Here is a 20,334-nt window from a genome sequence, read left to right on the forward strand (position 1 = left end):
ATTTGTATTCCTTTATAATGAGAAGATCCCAGTACACATACATCCATTCAACAATGCTGTAAGTAGCCAGCTGCTGAAAAAAAATCGATATTTTATTAAAATGTTATAGTTTTGTCACTTTCAGATGGATGTAAAGCCACAGACACAGCCAGCTTTCAACGGCAAAATGCTTAACACTGAGGACTTCTGAGGTATTGGTAACAGCATTTACAAACAAATATTTACAATTGGTTGTGTGTGTGTGTGTGTGTGTGTTGTGCATCTTCACACATTTTTCCCAAAGGCTCAGAGATCACACACATAGGTACCGTGCAATCCTATGCAAGCCTACACAGAAGTAAGCCCCACTGAGGTTGATGTGGCCCACTCCCAGGTAAGTAGGTACAGGATTGTCTTCTAAATACAAATTTAATTTCTATGAATCACATTACTCCTAAATTTGTGCATATACGTGCACATAAGGTGTGGCTTTGCAGCAAGAATAATGGGTGGCGAACTGCCCCCTAAAAAGTTCAATGGAAGTTCTCATTTGCTCCAAGGAGGTCACTGTTTCACCCTATGATTAACTATATAGGGTTACTGATGAAGAAAATACTGGTCTAATGATATGTGATTCCAGCCATGTGAACCCAAATCCACTAGGAAAAAGCAAATGTGACAGAAACAACCGGCTAAGCATTTTAAATGTGTTTTCTCATATAATTACTTATAAATGGAATTACTGTGAGATTAATTATAGACCTGATTATTTTGTCAAAGAGTTCAACTTCCAATTTACACACATAAAAGTAAAATCAGGATCAACATACAAAAGTTATCTGTGCAGTTGTGGGAAATCTTGTACTGGAAGCTAATCAGCCAGCAACACTAAGGGCTAATGGTGCAACCAATTCAAAGGACAATGAAGTACTTGATCCATGGTTGTTTGCACCATAAACTTTATAATGAGGTCTTTTACCTTTGGGCGCTAGGTGTCTTCAAAGCATAATTGTCATTTGGCTTTTATTTGTATAATAAAATACATCTTCCCCTTAACTTTTGTCATTCAGCCTCTCCATTGGGATGGAAGCATGTATGGAATGCAATTATTGTCGAAGGACATGCCATAAACCTTCATCATTTGAACTCTTTCTTTGGACATTTTTGTGTGTGGTTGCCATGTAAAAAAAACCTACATGTGTAACCATTTAATTTATTTTTTAACACTCTAAGCGGTGGACTCCAACTTCCATCAGCCCCAGCTAGCATAGCCAATGGTTGGGGATGATGTGATTTGTAGTCCAATAACATTTGAAAGACCACAGGTTGTGGAAGGCTGACTTATGGGGAGATCAAAGAAGGTTTGCTTGTCCTAAAACTACATTTCCTACCACAACTGCTTTATATGCTAGAGAGTCTTCTTCTTGGGATGGTGGGCCCTGCTGCATTTGTGGGTTGCAATTCCCTCCTGATCTCCCTGTACCCAGATGCCTGGAAATGGCAGCTGCCATTCACCCAATTTTTCTGACCCTTAGTTTTGCAACAATCATTTGCACTGGGAATCGGAGGCGTCTCACTTTTCGAGTCCAGAGAACTTTGGTTTACGCTTAGACTCCCTGCACTTTTGGATGAATAATTGTAAAGCATTTTTAGGAAGGCCGACTTGGTATTTGTCTCTTGCTTATACTGTATGATGTAGCACTTGGGGAGGAATGTACAGCACAGGATCCCATAGTTGGATATTAAAATGACAATGATTTCCACGGCTGGCAAATACTTGCCAAAAGTAGTTGTGTAGACGGGGATAAACGTAATCCACGCAATGAAGTAGATTAGCATGCCAAACGTTATGAATTTGGCTTCGTTGTAGTTCTCAGGTAGCTTCCTACCTTTAAAGGCACATATGAAGCATATGAATGCCAAAAGAGCTATATAACCCAGCATGATCCCCAGGGCTACAGCCGAACCCTCGTTACATTCCAGGATAATAACTCTCCGGATGGAGAAGTTCTCATCCACAAAAGGGCTTCGAACGCTGATCCAGACAGCACAAATCATGACCTGAATCCCCGTGCAAAAGGACACGATGGGAATGGGCTTGTAGAGGCCCTTCAGCCATTTTTGTAACTTGGGATCAAAGCTGAAGGCCAGCAGGATTTTCAGAGACTTAATTAAAATGCACGAAATGCAGAGCGCAAAGCTGATGCCAAAGAGAGCTTGCCGGGTTTTACATTTGTACGCCATGGGCTTGCCGATGAAGAAGCCTGTGCTCACAAAAGCGAGGAAATGACAGAGAAGGATGACATAGCAGACAGTCAAGCCGCCCGATGCCTTTACAACAGGAGTGTCCACGTTTCTAGTAAATATTATGATAATGCTGCAAATTAACACAATTCCAAGGACAGAGAGTACCAGTAACAAAATAGCAAACCAGTCATTCCAGTTGAGGTACTGAACCATCTTCCTATAGCACCTCGAACTGTTCACAGGGGCCCAGTGTGTCCTGTTGTTGCATAAAATGCAGTAATCCATATCTGTGCAGAGAGAAACAAGAGACTTCTTGACAACTAGCCCCTAGCAGTGCTGTGCATCTTATTGGAGAGATTAGGGCAATTTAATGCACAATTGTGGTCCATTATAATGAACTCATTTTGTTTTGAGAGCCAAATCATATTATTAGCAAACAACAACTGCATTTATAGACTGATCAATAGCCTATCTTTGTGAGCAATGTAAAAATATATACATGCATATAGAAAAATAATACAATCATGTTAGATCCATTACATTCAGTATTTAACATGGGGCTCCCCCTGGGTACCACAGCACCCTCAGATGCATCTCTTGGCACCTTCTAAAGCCCATTTCCCAATGTTGTTTTAACTAAGGGGTTTTTGGTCTTTGTGGTGTTGGGGGTACCTATTTTTTGGAGGGGGTTTTGCCTATTTTTTATTTTTATTTGGTTTTTGAGGGGTGCATATGATTTTGAGGTGGTGTCTGAGGATCACCAGTTGTTACCCTGTGAAATGGGTGCCCTGTGGTACCCACAACAGTTTATTAGATTTCCAAATGTGCCCTCAGGTAAATCAAGTACCCCTGATTTAAGTTAATGTAGTCACACCGAAGCCAGGCCTTTTCAACTGGAACTGGGATTCAGGTGTTCCAGCAGAGGACTGTTGCCCATGCCACTTAACTGAGTCACAATGGCTAGAAATAGAGGGCACTTCATTTCAGTGCTTTTTCAGAAAATGTACTTTAGTTGGATTGTGCATGCGAATGCAGGTTGCTTTTGTCTGCCCCCCACCTGCCACCCCACAATTTCTATGGCTCCTGAAACAATCAACAATATATTTGATTCACAGAAAAATACATTAAAATTATTATTCTTAAGTAAACATTCTGTTCTGATTCCACACCTGATTTATTAGTGTAATAGTTTTCGGGGCAGCTTATACACTCATAGCAGCAGGTATGTGGGCTTGCGGAAACTTTCTTCACCTGTCCTGGGCTGCATTTGCTGGAGCATTTGGACTGAATGTTCTGCAAAACAAAAGAGGCAAACGAAACCTGGAGATCTTGCATGTTAAAATAATCAACAATGACCGCTCTCCCATCAACCGGAGGGCACCCTTTGTGTGGCTGCGCACAGCACCCCAATCTCTGAGACAACGGCAGAAGTTCCTGGTCCGCCTCCCCATGTCACAGCCCTTTGAGGTTCCAGCCAAATCTCAGTTCTAATGAACCTATCTGTGGTGGGGGGAGGCGGAGCTCTTTGCGTAGTTAAAAGGGGTGGGAGCCTACCTGACAGCACACAGTTGGCTCCCCCGTTAAAGAGGCTGAGGGGAGTCACTGGCCATACACTGAAAGGTTGTCAGTGCACTCTTCCATGTTGCGGTGAAATGGGGGTGGGCACTCTGCATAAACAAACTTTTGGAAAGTTTGGAACTTTCATTAGTCGTGTTGAGCTTAAGTCCCATTGATTTCAGTGGGTCTACTCAAATCATGACTAAGTCTTGATCCAAGTTTAAGCACGCATGACATATGCAAATTGTGGGTCTTGGGTGCACATTCAGCATGCACACTGTATTTTGCAAATCACACAGCATCCACTTGCAGCTTGCACCAATTCCTGCCTATTTAGAATTACAAGCTCATCACAACCGACTTATTGGATAAAATGCTGTTGGTGTAACCATCACATTAATACCATTCTGTTCAATAAGTCAGTTGTAACGACAACCTCTTCTGTTTTGTTTCCCCAGTTTCTGCTTTCCATTCTTTCAACCATAAAATTTGAAAACAAGAGGATAAATACAGAAGTGTTTAAAATCCCTTTGGTTTTATCTGTGTGCCTCTAAATACCTTTAGATTCAGGAACTCCATTTCATCTTCCTCATCTGCAAAGATGAAGTCATCTTTCTCAAGGTCGTACTCTGCTATGTTGGAAATCACCATCCGCCCATCAATTTCCTTCCAAACCAGCACATCATAGCCTGTGTTGATGTCTCCGTGAGAGTCGAAATAGACTTCCCTTTCATTGTCAGTGAACCTGATTTCTTTCAGTTCTTCAAGCAACTGCAGGGATAAAAGTGAATAGTGATGCAAATCAGTGCTTAGGGAAAAGAGATGGCATATAGTAGCATTTTATAGAGGGGCAGTACAATTCAAAAACATATCAGAAGAAAAAGAAATGCTTCCAGAGGCCAGATCACTTCACTCATTATAATCATATTTGGGCAACTTGAGTTTTATCAGTTTGCAGAAAGGATTCCCAATAAAAAATGACTGTATAATTACTTGTTATGTGACTAATCTCCATCAAACTGATCACGGTGTGACCGATCTCACCTCTTCGCTGATGTGTTTTATTCCCAGATTCATCCTTCCTGAATATTTTAGAATGTCCAGATTCCATTTTCCAATTTGGAATCGTGTTTATTATGGGCATGAAAAGCAGCTCTAAGAATCACTTGTGAAGCTGCTTTCCCACTAACAAAGTAGAGCTGGAAAAGGATCATTCTGGGGAGAAGTTGTCAAAGTGTTGAATATTCACATTTAATAGTCTAACGTTATTGCCCTATGGCTATTGCTTTCAAGGCACAAGAGGTAAGGTATTTTTTTTAAAGTACTCTGAAGTCTAATTTCATAAACAAAAGTTTAAAATTGAAGACATTCAAAATGAAGAAAAAATGTATTCAAATGTTTCATAAATTTCCTATTTGTCTATGACATTTCATTTCTCCTCTGCTAAAAAAAAATGTAACCTTGTGGTCTGGGAGTGGAGGAGAAATTAGATTCAGTTCTCATTTAAAGGTGAATCTGAGAACTGAAACACAGCTATCCTTGGGAATTTGCACTTTTCTGAATTTTGTGATGCAGTTGTCCAACCAAATAATGTTTACAAAAAATGTATATATGAGGGGAAAGTGTGCATTTAAAAAATGAAGACATTAGTGAAGATAACAAAAATGCATTGTATCAGGGAAAAATGCTTGCAAAAATGTGTACATTAGTGAAAAGTCCATACTGATGCTGATTTTAAAAATAAATAAATCACAAATTGCACCAGAAACATGTAGAACTGAATTAAAGTTTTCTTTAAAATGAAAAACTGAGAGAACTGAAATGGATAGATCCTTCCACCCCTTAGTATATCTTTCCCTGAAAAAAGAAGTTTAGGCAACAGCAAAAATCTTTCTTCAGTCACAGAAGGTCAAAGAAAGCTAAAGGGTCACATGCAGTCATGGTGCTTCAACTTTGTTTATCTTAAAATAAACCTTGGTTAACTATGTAAAAAATGCAGAAGAGAGTACTGCTGCCCAGGTCCCTAGATAAAGGTGGTCAATTCTCATTTCTTTGCCTAATGTCCCTCTCTAGCTTTGGCTGCCTCACATTGGGCATTTACTGCGGAATGGGCACACTTCGTTCACTCACTTTTTATGGGGCACCTGCATAGTGTCTTGAACAAAATATCATGTTTTCCCCTGTTCAGCTTCTGTTTCTTTTCAGAGGTCAGGAACATCAGAGTTCTTTTTAAATCAATAGAAAAGCTGTGCGATTTCTATTCCGGTCAATTGGATCGCTCTATTTTTCAGATTGTGCTTTTCTATGTCCTGTCTGTCCTCTCTTGGAATCAACCTCACCAGTTTAACACTTCCCTTTCCAAATAGCATTGCTTTTATATCTCCTTTTCCCATCTAAATTGCAGCTGGGGATGGCAGAGAGGGGATAGGGAGTGCTTAGCGTTCCCCACAGCCCACGGTCCCAAATAAAATTACCTGCTTCCCAGGCCAGGTCCAATACATTTTTCTGCTCAAGGCAAAGGGCAAGATGGTACCCCTTCATTCTACATATAGAACCTGACTGGACTAGCAGTTAAATCTTACTTTAACAATAGCAATGTCTCCTCCGGTGCACCTGAGGACAGCAAGCTAGTTTAGGGCTCACAGGACAGGCTCATGGCACTCATAGCTGTACATTTCCAACAGAGGAGAATGGCTGGGAATCCCACTATGCCCCTTTCCCCAACAACTGCTGTCTGAGGTACAATTCACACAGTGGTTTAACAATTAATCCATGTCCCCGACCAACCTTGTTTTGCACATCGTTATATGTATTCTGATATTGATAATATTATATGCATATACATTCCTGGTTTCCTAAAGAAAGCAACACACAAACACATGTATGTATATATACAAGAGACATCACCTTGCCAACAAAGGTCCGTATAGTTAAAGCTATGGTGATGTATGGAAGTGAGAGCTGGACCATAAAGAAGGCTGATCGCCAAAGAATTGATGCTTTTGAATTATGGTGCTGGAGGAGACCCTTGAGAGTCCCATGGACTGCAAGAAGATCAAATCTATCCATTCTTAAGGAAATCAGCTCTGAGTGGTAACTGGAAGGACAGATCCTGAAGCTGAGACTCCAATACTTTGGCCACCTCATGAGAAGAGAAGACTCCCTGGAAAAGACCCTGATGTTGGGAAAGATGGAGGGCACAAGGAGAAGGGGACGACAGAGGATGAGATGGTTGGATAGTGTTCTTGAAGCTACCAGCATGAGTTTGACCAAACTGCGGGAGGCTGTGGAAGACAGGAATGCCTGCCGTGCTCTGGTCCATGGGGTCACGAAGAGTCAGACACGACTAAACGACTAAACAACAACAACATGTATGTATGTATAAAAATTCTGATGTATTCATTCTTGCAAAACTATGCTTCAAAAACATAGTTCCACAGGAGTGTTGACTCATCTATGTAAACCACTTTTAGGCATTATATAAAGTTTGTGAAATAAATATGTTGTGCATATTTTTTTGCAAATGATTTCACATTGAATTGCACAAGTGGCTTGGTCATAAGTGGGCACCCAGTACAGGAAGAGGTCTGGGGCAGGGCAATGCTCACTCAGATCCATGTAAAACAAATTATTCCTCCATCCCTAACTCAGACTGAATATGCTGTGGAAGGAGAGCTGCAATACTGTACAACACTAAGGGACATACCGGACAGATCTTCTTCACCTGGAGGGATCTGGGAAGCTCGGGGGGGGGGAGAGACTTGAAAGCACCCTCACCACACAACACAAAACCCAGAATGTTTTGGGAAAGCCATAACAGTAACATTTTCATAAAATGGATATCAATATATGTGTTGGACCGATGTGATTTTAAGAATGTCCTCTGGGTTCTTAGGTAAAGAAGAACAGCATTAGTTGTGTGTCAACACTAGAGCAAAAGTTTGTGATTACCACAATATAGTCTCAACCTCTCAACACTGCAACAATATCTGATCCCAGACCCCACATGACCCTTCAGCATGAAGACTCAAATACCCAGAGAATCGTGCATATTAATACGCTCACTGGATCAATGTATCTCAAACAGTGTCAAAATGTGGGTGAGGAGATTTGCAGAAGGAACAAAACCAGCTGGTTGGGTTTGTTCTGGACAGATGTGGTCTTCTTTATTACAAATATTTATATGCTGCCTATTGTGAAAACATCAGGGTAGTTTACAACACGAGTTGAAAAAAACAGTGGCAATAAAATAAACCCAGCAGCATTAACAGTCAGTACAAAACAATTCAGAGGTGATATGATAGCCACCTTCAAATATCTGAAAGGCTGTCACATGGACGATGGAGCAACCTGCTGCTCTGGAGGGTAGGACCCGAACCAATGGATTCAAATTACAAGAAAGGACATTCCAACTAAACATTAGGAAGACCTTTCTGGTGTTATGAGCTGTTCAGCAATGGAATGGACTACTTTGGAAGGTGTGGACTCTCCTTCATCTGGGGGTTTTAAGCAGAGCTTGGATTAACATCTCTCTTGGATGCTTTAGCTGAGATTCCTGCATGGAATGGGGTAGAACTAGAACCCCTGGGGTCCCTCACAGGTATACAAATATATGATTGGATGAAAATTAAACTTTTAAAGAAGTTATGGGGAAAGCTGCCATCAGTAACCAGCACAGGCCTCAGTAAGGTTTCAGCAGGTGCTGAAAACTCTTGATCTTTTGCAGTTATGCATTCGTTGTGTTGCCCTGGGATTGCAACTTTATCTCAACATCCAGTTCTCCCCAAGATTAAGCAGAAATAATCGTAAAGAAGATAACAGGATTGTTGGGAGGGAATATAAAATAAGGCATGCAATACTTTCTGAAAAGTTGATTATTATTATTTTCTATTCTTGAGCAAAAGCTTTGTTCATGAAGCATAATGACCCACCTGTATGAACTGGCTTTCATTTTCAGGGGTTAAGCTCGGCTAGGTTTCAGCTAAGATTTTTAAAATCTTGTTGAGACTTTTTGGCAGTGATTTATACAAATGTTAAAGTTTAAGTCAAATGTATCAAATCTTTAAGCTGCTGCAACTCCTGTAGAGTAACGAGGATGTAAATATCAAATTGTTCAAGTAATACCCACTTGAAGTAATGCCCAATGGTTTGTGCTTGGAAATGTTGGAAAGGAAGGGATGAAAAGTGCAGGAAAATATGTGTAATAAAAATATGTTTAAACCATACCTCCCAAGGGGCAAAAGCATATGGGTCTTTGCAGTTTCTGGCCCTGCACTGATTCCGAATGGCATTTGCAATTGCATACACGGCTAGCATGGTGCTATGGATAAATCCTGGTTCGATGTTTGCAATGAGAAATTCCTCTCTCCGAAACTGGTTACTTGGTTTAGTGCGGTTCTGTAGAACTCTCTCAACAGAGTAATTACCAATGCACTTGCTCAAATCTTGATCATTTATATGTGAGCATGCTGCCATAAGAGTGTTGTATTCCATTGAGAACGTGTTGTTTCCATTGGGGGCTGTATGTAGATTGCTCAAGAAGTCGTGGAAAGATGACATGTTGCCACTTTTGAACGTAAATCCAACCACTTTCCCCAGGCGACTGATGTTTGGAATGGTGCTAATCTTGACAGCTGCTGACCAGTTATCACTTGCAATCCAGGTCTTATTTATGTTCCTCTCAATTGCTTTTCTGAACAATCTCATTACGTGGAATTGCCTGAGAAAGACAACAATGACGTTTACCCTGGTTTCCTTGACAATCTTCTCAAGAGCTTGATTAATTTTGCCGTGAATGGTGCTGTCCGAGAGATAAGCTGGTAGCATTTCTTTAAATGCAATGCAGACATTGTTTGCCATTGCCTGTAACCCGAAGCTCTCCACAGCAAGGCGCCCAAAGTCATCGTCGGTGGCTATGATTCCAATCCAGTTCCACCCTGACCTGTGGATCAGTCGTGCCATCGCTTTCGTCTGATAAGAATCACTAGGCACGGTGCGCAGAAAAGTCGGGAAGCGGACTTTATCACTAAGGATTTCTGCAGTTGAAGCGTGACTCACCTGCGGAGATGACAAAACAGCTTCGTTATAGACACATGGAACAGCTCTGAGCAAAGACCCAGGGTTCAAGTTCTTAGAAGCATCAAATGAGCTGTTGCAAAGGGGGAAGCCGAGATGGCTATAATTCACTCTCTCAACTACTGCTGCATTTTTTTATCTAAGTGCTCTTACGCTCCAACAGATATATGTAAGTTTGAGTGAAATGCAGCATGGTGGCCTCCTGCCACAGACACCACCAAAAGCTGCTTGAAACAGCCTTCTCCACTTATGGGCCATTGCAACACATTTTCTGGGCAGGACCCCCAAAGCATTACCACCATTTCAACATTGGGAATATCATGACTGAAAAGAGAACCCTGGTGGATCAAACCAAAGGCCTAGCTAGTCCAGTTTCCTGCTTTCACACTAGCCAACCTTACACAGCCACCTCATTGGTTGCAAGCAATGCACTCCTCTAACAAGGATGTTGGAGGATTCTGGTTTGCTCTACCTTTGAAACTTACCTGACACACACACATCCTTGCAAAACAACAACCCATGCATGGATTGGACACAGAAATGTGAATTAGAGTGCATAATCTATGAGTCGATACACACATGGATCCAACAACCTAACAACAATACAATGACATTACATTATGGACATTATGACATATGGTTGCATCCTGAGAGCATTTAAAAATACTTTTTTAACTGGATAAACATGGTAAAGTTACTAGTTGTTCTAAGCAGTTGATTATTTAAAAAGAAAGAAAGTAAGAACAATGACAATCTTCTAATCCCCTCGTAAGTATAGTGGACACTCGGGTTGCGAACGTGATCAGTGCGGGAGGCACATTCGCAACCCCCAGAGTTTGCAACCCGCAGCGCCGTGTGTGCTCACATGTGAGACGCGATTCGGTGCTTCTGCGCATGCGTGAGCGCCGAAACCCAGAAGTAATCTGTTCCGGTACTTCTGGGATCGGCACGGTGCGCAACCCGAAAACACGCAACCTGAAGCATCTGTAACCCGAGGTAGGATTGTACCCCGTTTTTATTTTTAGTAGAATTGTGCAGATTTGAAGGGTATTTTTTTTTATCCACATGATGTAAATGGGGTAGCATAGATTCTTTCTGTACATAGGAAAAACTGACAGGATGGAAATAGGCTGATTCATCCACCGCTATCTTTAGAATGCATATCCCAGAGTAAGGATGTCCAACAGAGCATGCCCCACTCTCCTTATCTGCATGGTGGGCTGAATCCAAGAGCAGTTTCTTCTAACTGAACTTCAGCTGTATTTTAGGCTGGTAGCAAGACTTTGTACTTGCCTGGAGACGCAAATGAACATATTACTTCATCTTGCCAGGCGAACAGTAGAGTTTGCATTCAGATAGAAATGTTTTCTCAGATTAAGGATTTTCAAAACCTGCTTCTTGAAACTCTACATTTGCATTTTTAACTCATTTCATGCAGGTCAGAGTGAGGTTTGGTATCATGGCTGGCAGCCAGTACCCCGCATGACGCACCCCCCCCAACACCAACACCACAGAGCCCTCTGCAACACAGAGATTCTGTGGCTGACATTCAAAGAGATGTGGAAAAGGTTACCCAAGGATAGGTCATCTGAAAAAACAAAAACACACTCATTCTATTGAATGAAAACATCTGGGCTAATGCAGTGTTTTGTTTCTACATACCATTCATACTGTCGCTACAGTTTCTGTTCAGTTTGAAGATTAACTGTGCACACACTATATCTTTAAAGCACATCCAAAGCACATTTCCCCACTGGAAGAATTCTGCGCATGGTGCTTTACCCCACACAGAGTTGCAATTCCCAGCAACCCTTAAAATCTAGCACCCAAAATTCTTTGAGGGGGTAAATGTTCTTCAAATGCACTTTGAAGATATATTGTGCACTCAGCCCATGCCCCTCCCCTACCAATTCAAGCAGGAACACACGAGGCAGCTGCCATGCGGTGGCTGCTGTTAATTGCAACATGTGGTACGTGGTGGCAAGAAATCTCTATTCAGCGGCTCACCTTACAGACTGTGCAACTTTCTCAAAGCTTTCATTGAGGCAGCGAGGAGGGCAGATACCTTGTTGTGGGGTAAAGTCTCCTGATCTGATAGTGGGCTGCATATAAACAGCTCAGCACATGACAGAACCAGTATGTGGCTGCCAGTTGTGATGTGTGCACTCCATTGGAGAATCTTAAAACATGTTTATGTTCATAAATCTTTATATGGTTTTGTTAAGTCTTTCAATCCAGGGTTTTGTGTTTCTTTTAGAATTGCGGTTCACTGAAATATAAACAGCTCGCAACCACATATATGTGTGGGGGGGGAATCAGTTGGCAGGTTAATTACTGCAAATGGGATATTAAGTCATTCAAGCCTGACTTACTGCTAATCCCTACATGTGTGTGTGTGTGTGCATGGTGGGGGGTGGGTTTGATGTTTGTTTTGTTTGCCTACGCACACATTTGCTATCCTTCTTGGCAGCTCCATAGCTGCGGCACCAGGGTGAATGAAGATAAAACAATCAAGTAAGATGAACAAAAACCTGTGGTGCCAAATGACTTGTCTTTGTCAGAAGATGCAAAAATGTTGTTGGCATGCAGCCCTGCTGTTTTCTGTCAGATTGCTTATGGAGATCACATCGTTGAATTGTCGCTCACCTCAATAAACATGCCTTCTGACATTCAGAAGGCTAGTGCAATAGGGGAGGAGCCTAGGATCTTGACCATGTGCAAGCGAACACCAGCATCAAGAGCCTGGTTTGACTCCCAGCTGGTGGGTGCACACCAGCCTCAGTTTGAGCTGGCTCCTCCTCCAGTTCAGAACCATGACAGTCCCCTGGTATTCTGAAGCAGTGGTGGGGTCTCTTCAGCCCGCAAGCCTAATTACCTGCCCCCGCCCCAGCCATTTTGGCCAAGCCATATCTACCTGTCAAATATGACATCATACATCTGTTAGGTGTAGGACAGGTAAAGAACTGGCCGAAAGGGAGATTGCAAAGCACAGTGCATCTGAATCAAAGACTAAGGCTTAGTGTACAATTACATAGAAGCAAGCTACACTGCCAGGGTGTCTCACTCTGTGTGCTGTCTTAGGTCATTGAAACTCCTGCTCAGTCAACAACAGGTTGGGTGATTCCACTGAGCACCAAAGGTATGTCATTCCCATCAAGGTCTCACGATCCACATCACACCAAATTCATGGCAATAAAGTTGTGGCCTTCTTTCTTTACCCCATGTCAAAATATGATAACCAAGAAATAAGCATATTGTTTATTTAGTACTCTAGAATGTTGTCCCTTCCATGTTGCTATATACCCACCAGCCAAGCCGTCTTATAATTATATTCAGAGTCCTATAATTTCATTAAAACGCTCCTCCTGTTGAAATCAAGAAGCTCTTTTTCATAGTGACTTACCTGTGGTATAAGCTGCAAATTCAATACTCTGGCAACCGACATAGATACTTCTGAATAGGTGGCACCTATGACAGCTTTGACTCTGGGCGTATAGTCTGAATAGTTGCACCTGAATTCCACAAGGTCTTTTGAGGCATTGAACTTGGACAGGAACCTCAGAGCTGCAGCCATTGCCCTGGTGACCTCTGCACAAGTGTCATAGATTTCATACCCCAATTTAATTCCAGGTAAGAGTGTAGAGTTGTTGATTGTTTCGATTGCATGGACCATCGCAAGGCTCTGAAGAAACACTTGAACTTCAAAGCTGTCAAGAAACACATAAAGTCAGTTATCGTTATGTCATCCAAATTCACTTCACATGATATGAAATTAATAAGTGCAGTGTGCATATGTTGAGAGTGTATCCACCATGGAAGGTTATGGCATTTTGTAGTCTTTGAAATCCATGTCAGATCTCTAGAGAAAGATGGCGCCCCTCCCAATGCTGTTAGCTTACACTGCCCCAAAATTCAGCTCTGTGTGTGTGTCTTTCTCCTCCATACTGCTTCTGTTATTTTTCACTCACAGCTTAATAAGGATGAGTCACACCCCCAACTGTCTCCTACCCTCTTGGGCCATTGACCTAACATAAGATGTGTCTGGAATCTTTGCCACTGGTGACAAGGAGCATCTGCAGTCATTCTGACCTCATTAACTTTCTCTCACCTCCTGCGTCTCACAACACAAACACACATACTATCAAGAAATTGGTCTAGCTCATACTTTTCTTAAAACAGTAGCAGCTTTTTCTATACAAGATAAATGAGCAGTTTCATAGACATTAAACACATAAATGTTGAGATACATAAAAAAACCAGGTAGCCGTATATAAATTTAAAAACCATTTTCAATTTTGCAGTTTGCCTTTAAAGGTGAACCTACCTACCGTAATTCACACAAAACAATATGAGAACTGAAACACCGGGCATCCTGCGAAATTTGTACTTCTCTGAATTTTTCAAAGCAGCTCCCTGCCAAGTAATGTGTAATGCATGCACTACAGTAAAATAAGCATAAAAATGAATGCGATTGTGAAAGTAACATACAAAATGCATTATATTGGGTAAAATATCAATATTTGTGAAAATAATATTTGTGAAACTATGTTTTACAAAAATACATATATTAGGCAAAACTGCACACAAAAAGTGTGTATCAGGAGGAATGCTTATTAAATTTCATGTTGACTTTTTTCAATGCAAACTGACACGGAAATGTGGAGAACTGCACTCAAGACTGGAAACATGAGAAAGTGTGAGAAACCAAAACTGACAGATTTGTCCATCCCTACGTATGAACTCTTCACAAACAAAATGGAATGATTTTTTAATAAATAGTTGACATTGTCTAATCTCCTTAGAAATAAATTGGGATGAATGCTCAATACGGCTGTCATCTTGAAGTGATCCCAGTCTCTTCTGTTGCTGTAATTTGTAAGATCCTGTCTTAATCTCACTGCTGGAGCATGCCTCTAGGGCACGGGTGTCAAACACAAGGCCCTTGGGCCAAATCCGGCCCGCCAGACCTCGTCATGTGGCCCGTGTAGTCGCCCCCGGCCGCCAGCGTCTGAGTGAGGGGCTGAGGCGGCTCCTGTTGTCTTTAACAACCTCCCCACGGGCAGAAATCCAGCAAGCATTACGTTCCTCAGTAAGGCTGCCTCGTGCTGGGAAAAGCTTCACCTGTTGGATTTCTGTCGCGCGGCCGTTCAAAGGCGCCGGAGAGGCGTGGTTCGTTCTAGCTGCTGCCGGAGTCCCTTCCTGCATGGCGCGCAATGGGATGGGTGCGCCCTTTCGTTGCCTTGTCTCGGAGGCGCCCCTCTTCTCCCCTCCTCAATCCGCGCTCCTTTCCCCCAACTGCACCCCGAACCTCCTCCGGGAAGCAGCTGACCTCCACCCCCAGGAGGGAGGAAGGCTGCACGTTTTTTTGGAAGCCGTCTTTTCCCCTTTCCCCAAGCCGCATTACCTCATGCTAAAGAACTCCCTGCCTGAAGGGCTGGGCTAAATATCGGGACTGGAACCGGGACCGGGAGTGGGAGAGAAGTGAAGACGAGGCCAGGAGGGAAAGGGAGAAAAGGAAACAGGCCCGCTTGAACCCTGGGTGGGTGGGTGGTGGTGGGCGCGCACTCCTTCCCTTCCTTCTTCCCTTCCCTCCCTCCTTTCTCCTCTTGCTTTTGGCCACCAAGCAGGATGCGCGCCTTTCCGTGCCGCTGCTGCTCTGTGCCTCCCCTCGCAGATCCCCGCTGAGCGCCCGGAGCGCAGCATGCCCGCCCCGCTGCTTGCCCTCCTGCTTCTGCGCACCCTGCTGACTCGCCTGCTGCTGGTGGCTCGCCAGCGCCTCCTGCCACTGCTCCGGTGCCTGGGGGCCCGCCTGACTTCCCGGCAGTCCCGCGAGGCGCTCCTCACCTGCCTCCTCTGCGTCCTCAACCTGCACAAGAAGGTGGACGACGCCTGAGGCGAGCTCTGCAGGGAGACGCCAAGGAGAAGGGGCGGCCGCAGCAGCAGCAGCAGAAGCCCCCAACTTTGCAGGTAGGTAGCCCCACCGCCACCACCTGTCGTCCTCGCTGCTACCGCCACCACTCATGCAGAGACTTTCGAAGTGGAGCAGCACCCCAAAGAGCGAGGAGGAAACCGAGTTCACCCCGCGCTGCAGCCAATTTCTCTCTCTCTCTCTCCAGCATCTGAAGGGACATTTTTAGCTTCTGGGTGAGTGCGTGTGGAGAAGGAGCTGCTCTCCGCCTGCCAAAGGAGAGGGAGAGCAATCAGGGAGCAATCAGCAACTCCAGTCCTCCCAAGGAAGAAGATTTAATTTCTGATCTCATTTCTCAAGATCCACCCCCAGACAAAACGCTTCCAGCTTCAAGCCTCGCTGAATGCTTTTCTCCTCTTCGCTTTGAAGCCAGGACCAAGCTCCCACCCACAACCCCACACTCATGGTCTTTTGGTTGCTGGTGGAGAATTATGGATGGGGAAGCAAAGCAACACCACCATTGCTGACCAGAGGCCTGGCGTGGTGGTAGCAGCGTGATTTCTCAGGCCTGGAAGCTGAAGAAGACTGGAAGTCCCCTTCCGTCAGACATTTCCGAGCAAGCTTAACTTCTGAGAGCATTCCCAGGAGGACTGAACCCAACGGGGCAAATTCTGCATCTGCATGGTTCGGAAGAGGCTGGAGAAGAATCTCTTGTGACTTTGCCATGTGTTTTATAGTCTCTTGTTAGAGTTCAGGACTGGTGGCCCACTGTCTGTTACCAAAAATCATTTTTCAATAAATTGTACAATAATTGTACATTTGAATATCTACTTGCCATTATTCTGACTATGTTTCTGCTTTCAGAGCTAGTTATTACTTACATTATTACAAAAAAAGTAATAATTGAATGCAGTGACAATAATTTATGATAATAAAGAGTGGACACATAGTCCTACAGATACAACCGGCCCTTTGAGGGTGACCTGCTGATGCAGCCCCCGATGAATTTGAGTTTGACACCCCTGCTCTAGGGTGCACCAATTGGAGGGGCCTTATCCCATCCAGTAACACATTTGTGAGACACCTATGGGGTAAAGAAGTCAATAAAATATATTTCCTTGCCCAGGTCTCTGCACAATGGCTGCTCTTCCAGCAGAAACATTTCCAAGCTTTCCCTCCTGCTCTTTCTCTTCCATGGGCACAAATGGGATGAAAAAAGAATCTGTCAACAGTAATCTGCAAATGACCATTCCTTCTCACTTCCATCATGCACTGTACCCCCACAACCTTGCATCAACATCTGCACATTCTTTCCCCTCCCTGCATTTGTGGGACTTCTCTTCCATTTCCTTGCCCCCTCTTGCCACCATTTCCAGGATCCTAGACAGACAAAGCCTCTTGGTTCTTTGCTACAGACTGCAAATCATCCCAGTTAAGCCCATCTCCAGCTCATCTGCTTCCTGCACCCTCCTCTTATCCATGCCTAACTGCCTACTCCATTGCTGGGCTTCTGAATATGTCCTGACTACCCTGGCAACAGCCAACACTAAACTTCTCATGTTGAGTTTCTATATGATGCTTAGACTAGAGGTTGTACTTGGGAGACCTCCAGTCTGTCTGCTCATGCTTACCTTAAAGTCAATGTGAGGTTGTTACTACTACTACTACTACTACTACTACTACTACTACTACTACTGATGAAACAACTTGAACCGCTGCTACATGCTTCATTATGGCTGAACCACACCAACCCAGAATTTCTCTCCAAAGAAATGCAGTCCCACTGCCCATACCAGTTTTGGTTTTTCCAGGGTTGCAGTGCTAACCCAGGTTTGGTTTTTCTTTGAGTTTATTTTCATATTCACAGGTCAAACATAGGTAGAGGGACAGCTTAACATTCCAATAGGCAGCCAAATCCACTGCCCCACATCAGATTTCCAGAGAGGGGCACCTCCCTCCAAAAACACACTTTTCAGACCTTGCTGTCTCCCTGGATCTCTCTGTGTGCCCCACTCAGAGTCTGTTGTCTGTTGCCCAATATGCTTCTGTTGTTTTCCCACTCATATCTTGCATGCCCCTTCCCTCTGGCTGAAGGAGAATGAGAATGAGTTCATCTTCTCCAATCATCTCTTAACCCTCATGGGCAATTTACCACCAATTTCCCTAATAGAAGATACGCCTTGAAACTTGGTCATCAGCTATCAAGTAGCATTTGCAGTCATTCTGGGCCAATTACACAACACTCTCCTACCCAAACCCCAAATCTCACAATACCACATATGAAGCTGTGCTGTATGGAATCCAGGGAAGGACTCTTCAAACTGCATGTTGTTGAGAGGGGGCAATTTTGATTTTTCTTGCTAACTGCCTGGCCCCACAGAGCCCTACATTTTAAATAAGGAAAGGGACAGGAAACAGAGGTACAAAGGAACCTGCCTCAAACTGAGTCAGACCATTCATCTCTCTCGATGTCAACAGCAGCACTCTCTCTCCCTGAGGTGTAGAGGTCAGGGACTGAACCACTGTGCTTTACCACTGAGCTACATCCTCAGAAGTCTTCTGTAACTGCCCTACAGTAATTCTGAAAGCTTTACCTGTTTCTTACACAATTAACAGTCTCTAGCTATCTTCTACCCTACCTTCAAGGGGTACTGGGGGACATACATAGGAGCCAACTCCTAGGAGCTAAGGTCTCTTTGCCCCCCCAAAAAAATATTTGAGGGGGCTGGGGGCACCCAAAGTTGATGGGTGTTACTATTTACCGTAAATGTTTGTGTGCTGCATCTTGTGATTATGTAGGGCAGGGCTTACCTGCCTCCCTCAGATAATTCAAGCTGGCACCCCAGGTGGCATACATGACCCTTCCCCCTCCATACAGTACATGACTGGGACTATGTTAGACTGCAAGCTTTAGTTCAACTGGTCCATTTAGAGCTTTTGACAATTTAACTGGGGAGAGATGATTTTAATTATATACTGGGATATATTTTAATTAGTAGGGTTGAGTATGAAGGTTATACCTATTTACTTTTGAGTCTTTCTTGTTCTGATGTTTCAATATATACAGCAGTTATGAAAAATTGCCTTTCCTTTTCACAATAGGAGTTGGAGTTTTTCTTTATGCTAAGCTGTTATCCCAAGCATCAGTCAGTAATTCAATAGGGTATCTATGTGGTGATTTTGGTGATACACACATATATTGACATATAATTGATTTGTTTGTTAAAACTAAAAGAGGACAACTTACATTAAATGTAAACTGTGATTATGAGTTGAATACATTTCTGGATTACTTACACAGCCAACCTAAAAGCAGTTATGCTGCAATCCTGAAAACACTCTCTTACTGAGTAGTCACATCAGTTTCATTTGGGTAACATCAGTGTAAACAGTCTATGGACAGCAGGTTAATTGCCTTTTGGCTGGCACTGTCAAAATGTTGACACATCAATGCAATGTAAAGTCTACAAAGTAATGAAAGGACTGACATGGAATGATAGAAAAAGAGGTTCAGCTGTACTTTCTGAAAACACTCACATTCTGTGTCAAAAATGCTCTCTGTTATTTTATGTCACTACAGTTCAAGCTTATACATTTCCACTCATAAGTAAGTCCCACTGAGTTCAATGGGATTTACTCAAAGGTAAGTCCACGCTTTTCTGGGAGTAAGTCCCATTGAACTTAGTAGGGCTTTCTCATGAGAAGACATTTATAGGTGTACATTGTCAGGCTTTAGCATGACCAAAGTGTAAAAGTTGGATACTGTGGTATAACACAGAAGAAATCCAATATACAGACTGGGTTCCAGTTATGTACTATGTTTTATGCCATATTAATATGTGGTGTATGGAGGTAATAAAAATGCAGCGGTTGGTTATATACCACAAAAGAGGTGCAAGTCAATAAGACACTAACAGTGGAATCCTATGCATGCCTGTTCAAAAGTCCCATTACATTTAATGGGATCACCTTCCTGATAAGTACATATAACATTACACAACAAAAGAGATAGAAAGTGATTGCAGCCTCTCACAGTCATTCACATTAGATTTTACCCAGGCATATCAGACACACACTTTTCATTGCTGATACCCTTTTAAGAAACAGTGATTTAAAGTTTCCAAAAATTTAAAGCTTCCCCCCATCCTGCTTTTCTCATTTGCTCCATTCATGTCCATGTCACCCTGCTCTTTTCATTCTCCTGATACAGTTGTTATTATTACTCACCCGGCACAATTGGCAATCACTGGCTTGAGGGGGTTTTCTTCTGAATGCAACATCTTGCCATGAATTGCAAACAAGCCTCCAATGACAACATCTCCCGGAGAGCTGGCACCCACAAAGTCATCAGAATTCCGGCAAGACTGCCCGATATTAAAGCATATCAGGAAGAAAGGCATCAACACACCAAATATTGCCATGTTTCTGTTTCATTTGATCTTTAGTTGCCTTCAGTCAATGAGGTAAGCAGCCCTGCCAACAACACAGTTCCTATTTCACCTGTAAACATCAGCAAGGCACAGGGCTGTTCTGGGAGCCAAGCACGCCTTAACCAAATGCTGGTTACC

General features: G+C 43.1%; 1 protein-coding gene across 1 annotated transcript; it reads right to left on the reverse strand.

Annotated features, from left to right (window-relative positions):
* Nucleotides 1-818: 818 nt before the first annotated feature.
* Nucleotides 819-20,291, reverse strand: GPRC6A (G protein-coupled receptor class C group 6 member A). The gene is made up of 6 exons (XM_053381754.1): nucleotides 19,994-20,291; nucleotides 13,262-13,565; nucleotides 9,010-9,840; nucleotides 4,342-4,554; nucleotides 3,396-3,519; nucleotides 819-2,513 (listed from the first exon to the last, which is right to left on the reverse strand). Exons 1-6 carry the CDS (start codon nucleotides 20,185-20,187, stop codon nucleotides 1,381-1,383), a joined length of 2,799 nt encoding a protein of 932 aa, XP_053237729.1. The 5' UTR covers nucleotides 20,188-20,291; the 3' UTR covers nucleotides 819-1,380.
* Nucleotides 20,292-20,334: the final 43 nt, after the last annotated feature.

The sequence above is a fragment of the Podarcis raffonei genome, chromosome 3, assembly GCF_027172205.1.
Source record: "Podarcis raffonei isolate rPodRaf1 chromosome 3, rPodRaf1.pri, whole genome shotgun sequence".
Classification (NCBI taxonomy): Eukaryota; Metazoa; Chordata; class Lepidosauria; order Squamata; family Lacertidae; genus Podarcis; species Podarcis raffonei.